Here is a 15,125-nt window from a genome sequence, read left to right as displayed (position 1 = left end):
CCAAAGAACTGCCTCATGACAGTGTTGTGAATACCCAAAATGTGCACTGATTTAAGGGGACAAAATAAAGTATGTTGAAGTGCAATCGATTAATGATCTACATACAAAGAAATTACAGTTCTAGTACTTCTTGAGTTATTTGTAAGTGGCTGGAAGATGGAAGAGCATTCAAGGAAATTATTCTTTATTCTATTCATTATTATTCTATTCTGTTCTATTCTACTCTATTCATTCTTCAAGGACTATTTCCTTATGTTTGTTTGCTTCAGGTTAAATGTTGGAGTCTGAATACTAGGCTAGATGAAGCTTTAGTCTGAACTATTAGTGGTATTCTTTTGTTCATTTCTAAGCCTTGAAAGACCTGGTCAGTTCATCCTATAAATGTGTGCATGCAGGCTCTAAAAAAATAAAATAATTGAAAAATTAGTTCCTGACTAAATGAGTAATACAAGTCATTGATTTTTAGAAGCAAAGACCTTGGAACGTTTTCTCTTAGGGAAGTAAGTCAGAATTACAGGAGCAAAGATCAAATTGTCCCTTTTGTTCCCGTTTAAGTTACTTTTGGCTTCACATGAAATAGAATGAAAAAACTGAACCTACATCAGGCCCCAGAAACTGCAAAGTATCTGAGTTCAGATGAAAAATATATTCTTCCTGTAATAATTTGTACCATCTTGCGAATTATTTTCCAGCCAAGCATTTATTCTCTGCCTACTACCATAGTATCTTAAAGACTTGAAATTCTGAAGTAATACAACAAAGTAATAAATTAATTCTATTTTAATTAGATACAGTATTCTTAGGAATAGAGATTATTTTAGGTAATTAAGACATTTTTACATACCTTTGTCTCATTATTCCACAGAATTAGCTCCAAAACAGTAACTTAGATACTTGTAAAGTTGTACATGTTCAGGTTGAATCCTTAAGGCAACAGAGCTGAAATGCTTTTATGGAAATTCCACTTAAACTTATTATCAGTTGCAGTTTTAATTATCTGTTGTTGGATGTAATGTTGAAATAAATGACTAATTAGTGACAACATGCCAGCATTTAGTCACCAACCGGCTTGGAAGCTCTAGGAAAACTTTATACCAATTTACAGCACCCTCCTTAGACAAGGATACCATTTTGCAATTGTCAGTTATAATTTGGCATCTCTATAATATTGCTTTATGCCTAACTCTTCTTTTTCAACTCTCCAAACAGATAGTTTCTGTTCTTCTCTGATGGTCTTTTTTTGTTTGTTTTTTTTTGTTTTTTAATGGTATCAAAGTTGAAGTGGTTAATTGATATTTGCTCCCCTGCAGCATATCTGCTTAATTCCAGACGTAGCCTTATTGTGAAGGGAATTTACTGAGATCACAATTTATTGTGAGATTTATTTACACATCCATGATAGCACAAAGGCAGGGCTTAAGCAGTCACTCTCCTTTGTGGAATGTGTGGCAGTCCAGCTGATTAATTTTATTGCTGATGTACCATGAGTTTTATGTGCTGATGTGTGTGGCAATCCACCATTCACTGCACTGAACATAAAATCTCCCCAAAGACGTGGCAGATCTCTCACTAGTGAAGCATCTTCATCACAGATGCTGGTGCTGGAAACCTTGATTCTGAGGTATATCATGAGGCATAGCCAAGACAGTACAACATTAAAAAAAAAAGAAAAAAAGAAAAAAAAAGACAAAAGGAGAGGGGAGGGTTTGGAAGCACAAGCCAATTCCTGCATCACTGTGCAGACACCCTCAGCAGCAATTGTCACAGTCTTGGTAGGGACCATGCAGGGTGAGGGCATCTGCACTTGCTGCAGGAGCCTGCTACCATGTGAAAGGTTGGGCAAATCACCTTTTGTCTGTAAACACTAAAAAAAGGCCCATTTTCACCTGAGTGTGGATGATGGCAAGTGCATTGTGAGAACCACCATGACTTAGGTAACATTAGGAAAGGCAGCCTGCTACTTCTGTATCAAAACCATTTTTTTCTTCTATGATGCTTTCCTTATTCATAAAGAAAAAAAAAAAAAAAGTGTCTGACCCATTCAGAAGGAGTCTCCTTTTTTTTCCTAAAAACAAACATATTTGGTTTTGCCTCTGAAATCTGGGGCTAAAACAAAAAATGCCACCTCAAGTGTATGTCTGTGTGATTGAAATACAGCTGTTAGGAGTCAGCTGAACTGTAGATCTGATATTTTAAATAGCCCCTGCACAACATGAACCAGACATCAGACTTGTTTGATGCTGCACAGAAGCTTAGGATATTTGCCTTTTGCATGGAGTGAGGGAGAGATGACCAAAAAAAAAAAAAAATTGTTTACCTTTGTTGATTTAGTATTTTATAGTAAATGAAAATAGAAGGAATTTGTTTATCTGGATCTCTGTCTTGACTGCAAGAAGTCAAGAGTGTTTCCTTGTGCAAGGTTTTTTTGACCTTTAAGTACTAAAGCCCAGTTTAATAAATCAGTTAAAGCTTCTTGGATGAAAGCCCTGGTGCACATGGGAATAAATAAATAAATAAATCCCTGAATTTTATTAGAAATTTTTTTATTTCAGAAACTGCTAAGTTAGCCAGATGCAGGGGCAATAGTTTGATTCTCTCTGGCACTGCAGGCTTGTGAAGCCCAGGGAGCACTGCTGCTCTTGAGAAGCAGATGTGGCTTTCATCATTCATGAACAATCATTCTGGCCAGCACTTGGAGGAACATTTGTGGACCCCAGAGGGGACCACGTCCATCACCACTGAGCAGAAGAGAGACTGTTGTAACAGAAGGCCCTTCGCAGCAGTAAAAGCAGCCGGCAAGATTATTTGCAATTCCACCCAGAATCCTCGTAGGCTGGGCTAAAAACATGAAATAATCTATATAATCTACCACATCTCACACTAACAGCAATATTTTGTATTATTAGAAATTACTTTTCCAGAATCATTAGGTTATTTTAAGACCTAGGTAAGGCTGCAGATTCATCATGATTACTGTTAATGTCAGAGAGGCTGGGAATTGCTTTCCTTGCCTCCTCCCCTGTGCCAGCAGGTAAAAGCATGGCCCAAGTGGGTATCTGGCTGCCTAATGGCATGGGCCTATGGGCAGCTGGAAAAGCTTCCCTGTAAATCTCTCCAGAGGAGCCTCTGGGGCTCTGCCTGTGGCTCCTGGTGAACAGGTAGCAGCCTGAGATGGGAAGGAAGAGGTCAGATCCATCACCATCCCAGCCCTGGGGGGAGAGCAACCAGCCTGCCCAGAAAAAAGCAAGCAAGCTGGAAGGTGGGAATGTAGACTTTGTCCTGGAAAGGCAGGAAACCTTCCTGCTAATCAGCTCCAGCACTAAAAGTTTGAACTCCACCTGCACAATATGCTAAATCCACCTAAAAACATGGTTTGTCTCCCACACATGAAAAAAAGTGTCATTCTGGCTTCTACAGAAATTGTTCAGTTTCCATGGATTTCATACTGTTTTCATTGTTCTTTGGTCTCAAAATTCCCTTGCCTTAAAAATAAATATTACTAATTAATTACAAATTAATTTTAAGGACTTTTGGTTGATTTTATAGTTCCATTATTTTCTGACATGCTGTACATGCTTGAAAGCAAAAATGTTACAAGCTCTCCTTTTCAACAGACCTCAATTAATGTAATATTTTTTAAAAGAATGTCAATGCATTCGAAAGAGGTGGGAGAGGGCAAAAGCCTTTGTAACACGCATTTTAAAACGTGTGGGGGTTTTTTTAGGATTTTTTTTTTCGCTTGCATTTATTTTTAATGGCGTTTATGCCCTCTAGTGCCAGTAAACGTTATTGCTAGGTGGTTTTGGTTTTTAATATAGATATTTTTTTTTTCCTTAAATGTATCTGTCACTATCAGCTTAAAGTGTTTGGTCCCTGTAAAAAATGCACATCCTAGGTTTATACCTACCATACGTGTTCTGCAATTTCATAGTTTTTATGTAGAATCACAGAATCACAGAATGTTAGGGGTTGGAAGGGACCCCCAGAGGTGATGTAGTCCTCCGCAGCTGACAAAACAGCCCCCCCTGGTGTAGGCCACACGGGAACACATCCAGGAGGGGTTTGAAAGTCCCCAGAGATGGAGACACCACAGCCTCTCTGGGCAACCCGTTCCAGTGCTCCATCACCCTCACGCTGAAGAAATTTCTCCTCATGATGAGGTGGAACTCATTATGTTCTAGTTTAAACGAATTATTCCTTGTCCTATTACTAGGCACCACTGAAAAGAGATTGGCCTCATCCTCTTGACACACACCCCTCAGATATTTATAGAAATTAGTAAGATCTCCTGTAAGCCTTCTTTTCTCAAGGCTAAACAGCCCCAGTTCTCTCAGTCCTTCTTCAGAGGTGAGATGTTCAAGTCCCTTAAGTTCCCAGGTTCAAGATGTTCAAGTCACTTGAGTTACTGGGGTGTCTGCGTGGTTCTGTACGAAGTACAGAACATAGAGCTGTCAAACAAACAAAAAACATGCTAAATTACGTTTTCTGTAATTATTTATTTATCCTCAAAAATACACTTACTTTTTGCTTGAAAAAAAAAGTTACTTCTGTGTCCAAACAAAGAGCAGTTAAATAAGCAGTGTTGTCCCACTATTTGTTAAGTTTATTGAAGAAAATACCTTCTCTGCTCTCATCCAGGAAAAATGGCTGAAAAGTATGACTTGTTTCAATTACAATTCAGACCTTTGATGAAGTATATTCAGGAATAAGACAAATAGCTGATGATGCCACAGATTCAGCCTCTGTTATGTGAGATTTCTTGAATTATGGGTATGCAACATCAGAGATATTCCCCTCCTCAGTTAGAAAACCAGCATTGCTTTGGTGAGTGGATGTCCACAGGTAAGCTCTGATGTGGCAATGCTTAGGTTACCAATTTGGTATGTGTAAACTCAAATACATCGATGTTTTCTAACCTGCTACAACAGCTCAGCCTTTTGTGTGGGATACAAACTGTATTTCAAGAGCACAAATCTTTCATGCAAAGCACTAAGAAATTATGCCCATGTTACTCAGATCAGTACTCTGAAAGTTCCAGTATATGCAAAAATGAAGGAATCCACTGGCTTTTTGTCTTCCCTTGCAATAAGGACTCAAATATGTAAAAGTGGTCTGTCACCTGTTGGATACAAGCAACTGAGACATGAATTTTAATCCCTCCAGCCTTTACGATGTCACTTACTGAACAGATACTCGTGGACTGCAAGCAATAGCACATGCCTGACCTGTCTGGACTATGTCTTGTAAAACCTAGGCATTAGTTTGATCTTGTAGTTTCTGACTTGTGATTTGATCAAATTTGATTGACACATCTAGTTTGTCTAGTTTCTCCTTTTGGCTAATGAAGTAGCATGTACCTGACTGATAACAGGGATCAGTATGACATCTCCTTTTCTTCACTCATCCTGAGTGTACAATATTGGGATGACACTTTTGACGTTACAAAATTAGATTGTCAGTACAAATCACAAATGCCCAAAGACTGACTTGAGCTTTGGCCACAATAATAGACATATGTGGAACAGACTATATACAAAGCTATGAAAAGATTCTCTCAACCAGGAGAGAAAGCATGGAAAGGGGAATATTGTTGCAGCTGCAGTATGAAAAGCAGTGAGACAAGCAGGGTAGCACTAGATAAAACCTTGAACTATTTTCCTTTTCAAAAGTGACTCTGTGAAAATTGCTTAATAAGATTCCATATTTGTTGTCTCCATGACTGAAGAGATCAGATTTTCTGCAGAATTTAGAATTTGTTTTAGAGAGCTAGCATAGTTTTTCCACTTTGAAATACGAGCACCACAAAGCTACCCTGCCATCTGAAAACTGAGTTATGTTCTTTTTTAGTTTAGACTTTCCAAGGAATAAAGCAACTGCAGGTGGGGTATAGGAAGAAATATTCCCTTCATTTTATGTCATCCACTTCCATTGGTGGCATTCAGTGATATATGAGGTGTGAATAAAGGTAATGTTCAATCCAGCAGGAGGAGCTTCATTAACAATTCTGGTCATGCCTACACCAGACTAAAATCTGTGTCACTGTCCCAAAGGAGAGCAAGGCTAACCAGGGTAAATGTAGTAAAAACTCTGTTTTGTCACAAAAGTGAGCAATTACATTTTTCACCCTGTGCAGGAAGGCTAATTTCTTGAAAATAATATTTTCTGACTTTAATTTTCTTGCAATTTCTCTGACACAATGTTTATCAACAGGAGAAAAACTAATTATGTAAGAGTTATAAATGATGCAAAAGATTATTAGCACTAAACAGTGGACAAATGACATTAAATTTGGAAAATGTCACCCTATTACAATTTATTCAAGCTGAAATAAAAAAATAGTTTTTAAAAGTTATTTTAAAATAAGCAGTATATCTATCTACCTGTCATTTTCCCCAGAAGGTAAAAAAAAAATAATTGAAAAATGACTTCATGTATCAAGCAATCCTAATTTTTCAATTTTGCTCTGTAACACTGAAATACTGTGAGAAGGCATCTCCTTATGTCAGTAGGTAGGTCCACACATAAATACTGAAATGTTAGAGATGGAACAGCTAATAGCTCCTGTCATCACTCCTAAAGCATCAGTCTGCACTTCATTTACATAATTATAGTGTCATGTTATCAACAGAATGAACTATATCCCTGAGCAACTTCAAGCCAAATTAATTAGAGCCAGCAATGCTCTGTCCACAGCAGCCATCAGTGACAATGGGACCTTATGAAGGTTCAGCAGTTTAGCATTTCAAGGGATAGGCATCTAAATAGAAGTTTAGGAACCTAGTTCAAGAGATCTGTTCTGGTAGTACTGGGCATGTGTAAAATTTTGCATTTCAAGATCTGGTTGTGTCAGATGTGTGTAAATGTATATTGCCTTCTAAATAGCTTTCTGTTGATACACTTTGATTCAATTTAAGAAAATACATGGATTGTTTCTAAAAGGATGAAGATAAACAGTACCAAATACTGTAAACCAGCAGTGATTACCAGGGATTTGACTCTAGGGCTTCTCCTCTAAACTCGGCACCACCCTGGCCTCATTTCCACCACTCTCCTCATGGCTCTGCCTGAAAAAAAAGGGGTTAGTTAGGTGTCAGGGATCCAGTTTGTCAGAGGGAACTTGAAAGGACTTTTATTCAGTTCCTTGCCCAAAGGAATGAAGAGCTGGCCATGCATCACTCCTGACAGCTGATTGTCAACCCTGGATTTAGGAAGATAAGCACCAAATATGCCTGTGTCGTGAAGTGCAAATGTTGATGTGAAGGAAAGCATGACTCTCTTTCTAGTATTTTTCCAGTTTTATGTAACTTGTAATTCAGACCCAACTATATTAATAATTTAGAAGGTGGATTTTATTATGATATATCTTTTTATCCAACCTTGCATGTCATGAAATCAGAAACTAATAGCATTCAACTTCTAAGCAGCTGAGGGGGTTTATTGGTAGAAATATTAATGTCTTTTTTCCTGTGAATATTTTACACTTGGGCATGCCTTGTAAAGCAACTAAAGATTTGTTTTACTCAATATAATCTTTGTCAGTGGTCTAAGACTTGGTCATTTATATTATATGTGTCTGGATGACAACTTACTTGAATATTCAGGTGAAACACTTCGATTCTAAGATGCAAAGCGTTCATCTTCACCTACAAGGTGATACCTAATCTCTTTTGGACGTATGCTGAGCTCTCATTCCTAGAAGGTGTTCTCTAACCCCATACAGATTCAGCATCACCTGATATCCTCAACCCTTTATCCCCATCTTCTCATGATTATGTGCTCTATTTGGACATGAACTTGGATATGAACTCCCAACTTCTCTATTATTTTTCCAATTCCTGATGAACAGACAGGTTTTGTTTTCCAGATAGCATTTTGCAAACCATGTTTCTCCTCTTGGTTTATTTCTCACCTTTTCTTGTGTTAACAGTTTATAAATCATTTGTAATAGGGAACGTGCTATCTCCTGGCTCACAAGCATACTAAACTCACATACTACAATCAATGTTTAATTGTAATTTAAAACCCAGTAAAGTTAAAAGCAGAATGGGCTTGGAAGTAATCTGTCTATAAAACTCTGTAGTATGCAATTACGTACTTGTCCTATAGAGTATGGCACCCTACAGAATGCAAAGAGCTGGGATCTCTTAATAAGCTGTCACTGGATTGTCTCTACGTACTTTTGTAGCAGTGTTTTTATTTGCTAGGTAAAACAATATCCAGCAGCATAACAAAAGGTGGTAGCCTAGTGGTTCTGAGTACTGCCAGGATTTGCAGTTAGAGTTTGTTTGACTGCTTGCCTGTGGCTTGAGTTTTTTGTGTTTACTTTTGCCTAGAGCATAGGAGATCCAGAGGCCAGGAGGTCAGCTAGCCCATCCTCCCAAAGGAGGTCTATCAACAGCAATGGGTTAGGTCAGACATGCTGTTGTCTAGCTAAGGGCTGAAAATCCCCAAGGATTAAAAGTCCACAATCTCCTGAGAAGCCTGTTTCACAAATGTGCTACCTTTTGAAATTAAAGTACTGTATCAGCTTCAGTGAGACAACAGATTATTCATTTTAGCACCTAATTTACCAACTGGCTTCCCTAGGATCTTGCTGATGGAAAGTGATGAGTACTTCCAACAAGCAAACAGAGCAAGGACTTATCTTCAACACTGATTTTTCTTTTCCTTGGCAAGGTCACTCTCTCTCCATTGCAACAGAGGCAGCCTGGGAAAACTACAGAAGGTAAAAAATAGATGCCCACAGTTTGATGGACAGGATACCCAACATTGGCTTCAAATTAAAATTCTGTGTGCACAGCACTGGGCATGCTGTATATGTGTGTAGATGTTTATAAAGTATTATTTATATGCAATGAGTGTTATTTGCAAGAGAAATAAAATCTATTGTGTGCAATTAATTCATCTTGAAATTCAAAACTTTTTTGCCTTTATTGTTTTCTTTTCTTTAACCTAGATATGGTGATATGGTGCCGAAGACAATAGCTGGCAAGATTTTTGGTTCAATATGTTCCCTGAGTGGGGTCTTGGTCATTGCTCTACCAGTTCCTGTAATTGTCTCCAACTTCAGCCGCATCTACCACCAGAATCAACGAGCAGACAAGCGCAGGGCACAAAAGGTGAGCTCCTTATTTTCCCCCTTTTGTTGTTAAGCAATATATGACACAATATGACTTTCTGTAGGCTGTACATTCTCAAAAGGAGTATTTCTTAGCAAGAGGAGTATTATACACATGTGCTACACACCCAGCTCATGTCCAACATGCAAATATTGCATTATTTTTAGGGGGAAGAACAGATAACAAAACCAAACAAAAAATCAGATCATTTATCTTTTCTGTCAAAACTTACAGGTATATTATGGCGATTTATCCTACTTATTGGGCTAGATCTAGTATTTGCAGGCAATACCTGCAGTTTCACCAATTGAAGATTTTTCTGTTTTTCAAGCAGACTTCCTTTCTGCCAGTCTTTTGAGAAAAAAACAACAATCAAACCCCACAAAAAATCCCTAATAGTGATTTCTAGTGTCTCTCCTAACAGCCTGCTTCACTAATTCAAGTGTTTAATTCCCAGGTTCAGTATCTGGAGAATCTGATCATTGGGGAACTTGTCTCCTCAGCTTTACTTTGCTTAAAATAATCAGAAAAAGAGCTTTATCAGGAAAAGCCAAAAGCAAAAATCTCTTTTTCCAGCTTCCTTGATTTTTCTGAGTCTCCCAATGCAGTTTCCCTCCTGACCCATATGGGCAAGGTCAGGAGCCAGGAAGAACTAACCAAGAGACATGCAGCCAAGTCTGGGCAGTCACCTTCATCTCCACATCACTGCCAAGGTACTGGTCCCAATCCACTTCACCCCAGGCTGTGATGCCATGCAGCTCAGATGGTCTCCTGAAGCCCTGATAAGGGAGCTGAGATGCATTACCTTCTGCCCCTCTGCTGATGGCAGCCAGAAGGTTCTGGATACAACATAGGTTGCAAGATGGTCAAGGCTGAAATTTTACCACCTGGGCTTTTTGGGGTCCCTTGGCCTCTCTTCAAGAGGTCCTGAGTCTCCAAGGAGAGCAGATCACTGCCCACAGAGGTGTGCAGGCAGACCATGCCTGGGGACTACGTATGGAGACCAGGGACCACAGACAGTCACAGGATGCATCTGCCTCCTATAAGCAACAGCACCAGCCTTAAAGATACAAAATGTTTGTGTGTTTCTCCCTGGCTACTGATTTCTGATTTTGACTGATTTCTTCATAAAGAGGAAGCTACATAAATTTATGCAGTGATACCAGTCCCAGAATATCTTCTTTAAGATAGGAGAAACATGAGGTATTTGGCTACAAAGGTCGTTCATAGGCCCAGGCTTAAGATGATGCATCCTTTAATGGCTACATCTTAGCAGAATGCTTTCAGATGAGGAAAACAGCCAAAAAAGGAACAAGGTATATCACATAAATGTCCTATCTTTCTAGAAATCTGATTTCAAATATAAACTGCTTCAGTGATCACCTCACCTACCTACTAATACTGCTCACCCTTTTGCGTGCCATTTTGTCCCATGTGCTAGTTCCAGCTGCGTGTTCCCCTCTCCTACACCTGGAACAGGCAAAGAACACTTAATTTCTAAACTGCTTTGTTTTTGTCAAGAACTTTTCCACTTCTGTTTGTGTAGTGGCAGCAGACCGAGAAAGCAGAGTCTGTCTCCACCAGAACACCGTGCTTCATTACGGTCCCTCTGAGCATTGCACCTGTCATGGGTAACAGATCTGCTTGATCCCAGCAACCAGTGTGCCTGTTGTGAGCTTTCATAATAACTGCAGACACAACCAGCCTCATTTCAGATAGAACCTGTCTCGTCCTGCATGTCGTGAAACAGAATTTTCTATGCCTGCTCTATGCTTGCCAGTGAAAAAGAGATGGACACGAGAAAATACCTCGGAAAAATGAGGCTGGCAGACTGACTGCTGTTCCCTGTAATCTCTTCATGAATAGAAATTGCTTGAGTTAATAACTGACTTTTCCTCCTAACAAAACAGTGAGCTCATTGTATGTTTCCAACAGGAACACAAAGTGATGAATGGCAATCTTGTTAAGTGTCTTTTCCTCTGCTCCCCAGAATAACGCCAACAGTAAGGATCAGAGATTGCCTCTGACCATGTTTATGCCTTTCTTGCTTTGGAGAAAATGGTTTTGAGGTCTTATTAACTTAGCACTGGATGGGTGTTTCATTGATAATTCCTATTGCAAAGTTAATCTCTCTCTATCTAAAATGGCTGAGATGCTGAACTGAATAATGCTCTGACAGACTGAAAAATAAAACCAAACTAAAAGTATTTCTTGGGTATAGTCCATATTTAGCAATATTCAGCTTTTAATATAGTCTTACATTCTACAGGAGGGTTCTACTGCATTTTATAAGAATATTCAAACCAAATGTTCATGTAATTGAAGTATGAAATTCATTCTTCACTCAACACATTAGAAGCTTTACACAGTTTTCTAAAATAAATGTTTCCCTAGGAACCAATCTTATCTCTAGTCTCAAAGGCTGAACAACATAAGCTTGAAAAAAGGTGGTGTTTCATGGAGCATAGCATGAACACCTGCTGGCGATGGTACCTCCTGCTGGGTCCAACAGCTTCCATCTGATAGAGAGTTGTGTATTTGAATTGGGCAACTTTATCAATATCTCATACAGAATTTGAATCAAAGCAGTCTTCAGAAATGGCAAAAAATTTGGGCTGGAAGGAAACTCAAGAGAAAATTCTCAGCTGGAGAACTGAAATCTACTCCCAGAAGTACTGGAAATTTTCAGCAGAAAAAAAAATTATATTAGGTTTGTTCAAGAGTGAGGTGACCATCCATATGTGCATTTACTGAGTTCTGCACAGTCATTTAAGATCAGATAATTCCATTTGTATCTTTTTGGCAAAAGGATGTTGCACATTAATGCTCAGGGGAAGATAGAAGAGACAAATTTATTTATATACCATCCCACTTCAAATGCATTTTAAAGGAAGCTCTTGCTTCCAACCATGCTAATACATTGTTGTAAAAGAGACACTAATATAAACTAAAAAAAAAAAAAAAAAAAAAAAAAAGAGGAAAATAAAAAATAAAGGAATGAAATTTATGCTTATGGGAAAATTTTCTTCTATCAGACAATAGGGTCAGAGGATCTGACCTGTCCTGGTAATAAAAAAGTGAATATTCCAGAACAGATATTGGAATACAGGGCAGAACTAATTATGCCCTATAGTCATGCTATGCCTTTTCCTGAGGCAGATTTATCACTACACTGAGACAGTTCTGAAGAATCCCATTTATGAAGCTTTTCTTAGATAGAAACAACTGCAATAGACAGTTATTTTGCCCATTCTTGCCTTCAGGCAGCAAAGTTAATGATAGATACATTGTGCTGATCCATGGATGAAGGAGAAAAGAAATACAGAACACAAAAAGGAAAGGAAAGGATGGAAAAGGGGAGGGGAGGGGGGAAAGGTTTCAAGTAATCTTGGATACAATTTGCTCTTCCATATTTTATAGGCATCAGGTGTTAAGACATGGTTAGACCCTCACAGTGTCATACTCAGTAGGGTAACTACTAGGACAAGGAGGGAAAAAAGAAGGCATAGCTACCCCCTTGGAGCAGGTATCTGCTCCATCCCAACATACTGCAGCAGCTCTTATGATCACAATGTCCTCCCTAACATTCCTTGCTAGATGCCTTCCCTGTTTTCCTTACATCTACTTTTCTGCATCTTTTGAATGCAAGAACTTTGTATTCTCTTAGCCAGCCAGTCCTAAGTGTGGGTCCATCTGCCCATTATTGTTCATTACCTGATAACTGAAGGAGCCTTAATTTTAGCTGCTCAAGCACTTTCTCTCTAGACTGACTTTACATGGTGCCTCAAAAGAACACCCAAGCAACTATCAGCTCCAAAACCTGACCTGACATATAAAATTCAACCTGAATCTTTCATGTGAGTATGGTCTTCTAGTTTACATAGTGAAATAAATCCTGAAGATTGGCTTGTCTTTATTATTTATTGATTGTACATGATGTATGTATCTGTCAAGTTATGAATACTTAGTTACTAGATAAATATAAATAGCTCTAGGATAAATTGAAGCAACAACTGCTTAACAGCACCTCAGCATTTGCAGTAGGGAACCCTGCTAGCCAGTGTGACTTCTTGAAACAAGGTAGGCTATTTATCTCAGTGGGGTTGCAAAGGCATAACTGGCAGGATAATTTACCCAAGATTTTTTAGTTTAGCACAGAAAAGCATGTAAAGTGTGTGTTTACTGAACAATAATATGAATAGATAGTGAGAGCAAGGCACTACTCAACAAATATATGAACGTTATTTAATTCCGTATCCATGTACAAAGGAAACAGCATTTTCTTCTCTACTGCAAGCTGACATATAAATTATTGTCAGCTAATCTGAAGTCAATTATTTGCAATTACTGAGAATTAGAAAATCAGAGCATGAAATGTGGGCCTGATTTTTCTCTTGAAAGCAAACTTGCAGGATGGATTTATGAAAGGCCAAACAAAAATTGATATAAACAATAATGTGACCGATTTTTGGATGATTTTGGCCATGACTCTAGGACCCACAGTGTTAAGGGCAGCTAAGCAGAACCTATCTGCTTGCTCACTTCTCTACAGGGGGATGTGGGACCCAAAGGGTGGGGAACCAAACCCAAGAGAAAAATAGTGATGCAAAATAAAACAATCACTCACTAGAAAACAACTGCTGCCCATCCTGTACCAGAGCAAGGGCAGACCATGCCAGTCTCCACCTCCATCCAGTTTTGTTGCTGAGCATGATGTTGAATGGCATGGAATATCCCTTTGGTGAGCTGAGGTCAGCCATCCTAGCTGTGTCCTCCCCAATTTCTTGTTCACTCCCAGCCTGCTCGGCAGTGGGACAAGTCTGAGAAGCAGAAAAGGCCTTGATGCTGGGTAAGCACTGCTCAGTTGTACCTAAAACATCCCCCTGTTATCAACACTGTTTTCAGCACATATCGAAAACATAGCCCCATACCAGCTACTCTGAAAAAAATTAAATCTACTCCAACCAAAACCAATATACACAGAATGACTGTGGACTTCTATTTTAATTGTACAAGAGCATTAAAAAATAAATATAAGGTAAGTAATTAGTAATTTTTAATTTGTGATGGTAAGATCTGTAGTCTGGAGAGGAACAGAAGACAGACAACAAGAGCTGTATAAGTAATAAGTGACTTAGGCCACCCAGGATTCTTGCATAGCAAATTGAAGAGAAGCTTTTGTCAGAAAGGGTTCCCAGTAAGCCCTGCCCCAAAGTGTTCCTAGTAAAATCTCTCTCCTAACACAGCTGGACAGCTGAGGGCAGCTTGAGTGTAAAAAGCTGGATGCTGTAAATACCCCACAGTGCTACATTTAGCACTATTTAACACCTTGTGAAAATAAATTTCTAAAACTGACAGAGCTAGAATAATTTTGTAAGGTTTCTAGAAATGCAGCCATAGATAAGGACCCGCCTCTAAGTTTTATAATTCGAAGCTAAAAAACCACAATGCGTTCAAAAGAGAAGTTCAGTACAAATACAAGGGATGTGGTAAGAATTAGGTCTAATAATCAATTTCTTTAGGAAGTTTCAGAAAGAAGTTTATGGTGACATTTCATCAGAATATGTGAAAGAACTGTATTGTGTCAACTACATTGGTTTTGTCCTAGACAACATAAAAATTACCAAAATCAGAGTTTCACATTCAATGGCTAACAGGGAAAACCTCACAGCAAAGAAGACTGCAGGAGAACTCAATCCTTCTATTTTTTTGAAAGATATTCCATGAATGGGGAAAAAAGGGAAGGGCTTTGCAGTGGTTGAAAGGGGTATTTACTACTCTTTTTCTGTTGTACATGACAGAGAATGCAGTTTGCAGGCCAAAGGAAAATGCAGTCCTTCTGTAATCACAGTTTTCCTGATGTCATCACATCATTTTGGTGCCCTTCATGGGAATTCAATCCTCAGCACAGCCCTTGAAATCCTGTGGCTGACAAGAGGTTTTAATGATTTCTTGATAGGAAATGTGAGGAGTCACTAGACTTCTCATGCTATAGGCTCTGATATA

General features: G+C 38.7%; 1 protein-coding gene across 1 annotated transcript in view; it reads left to right on the top strand.

Moving 5' to 3' along the window:
• Positions 1 to 15,125, top strand: part of KCND2 (potassium voltage-gated channel subfamily D member 2) — a 259,730-nt gene that overhangs the window by 234,929 nt on the left and 9,676 nt on the right. The window contains exon 3 of the mRNA XM_030454376.1: positions 8,957 to 9,119. Within this exon, the coding sequence (XP_030310236.1) occupies positions 8,957 to 9,119 (163 nt within the window). The remainder of the gene's footprint in view (positions 1 to 8,956; positions 9,120 to 15,125) is intronic.

This window comes from Calypte anna, chromosome 1 (assembly GCF_003957555.1).
Source record: "Calypte anna isolate BGI_N300 chromosome 1, bCalAnn1_v1.p, whole genome shotgun sequence".
Lineage (NCBI taxonomy): Eukaryota > Metazoa > Chordata > Aves > Apodiformes > Trochilidae > Calypte > Calypte anna.
The sequence above is the reverse complement of the archived record's forward strand: the minus strand, read 5'-3'. Positions and strand labels throughout refer to the sequence as shown.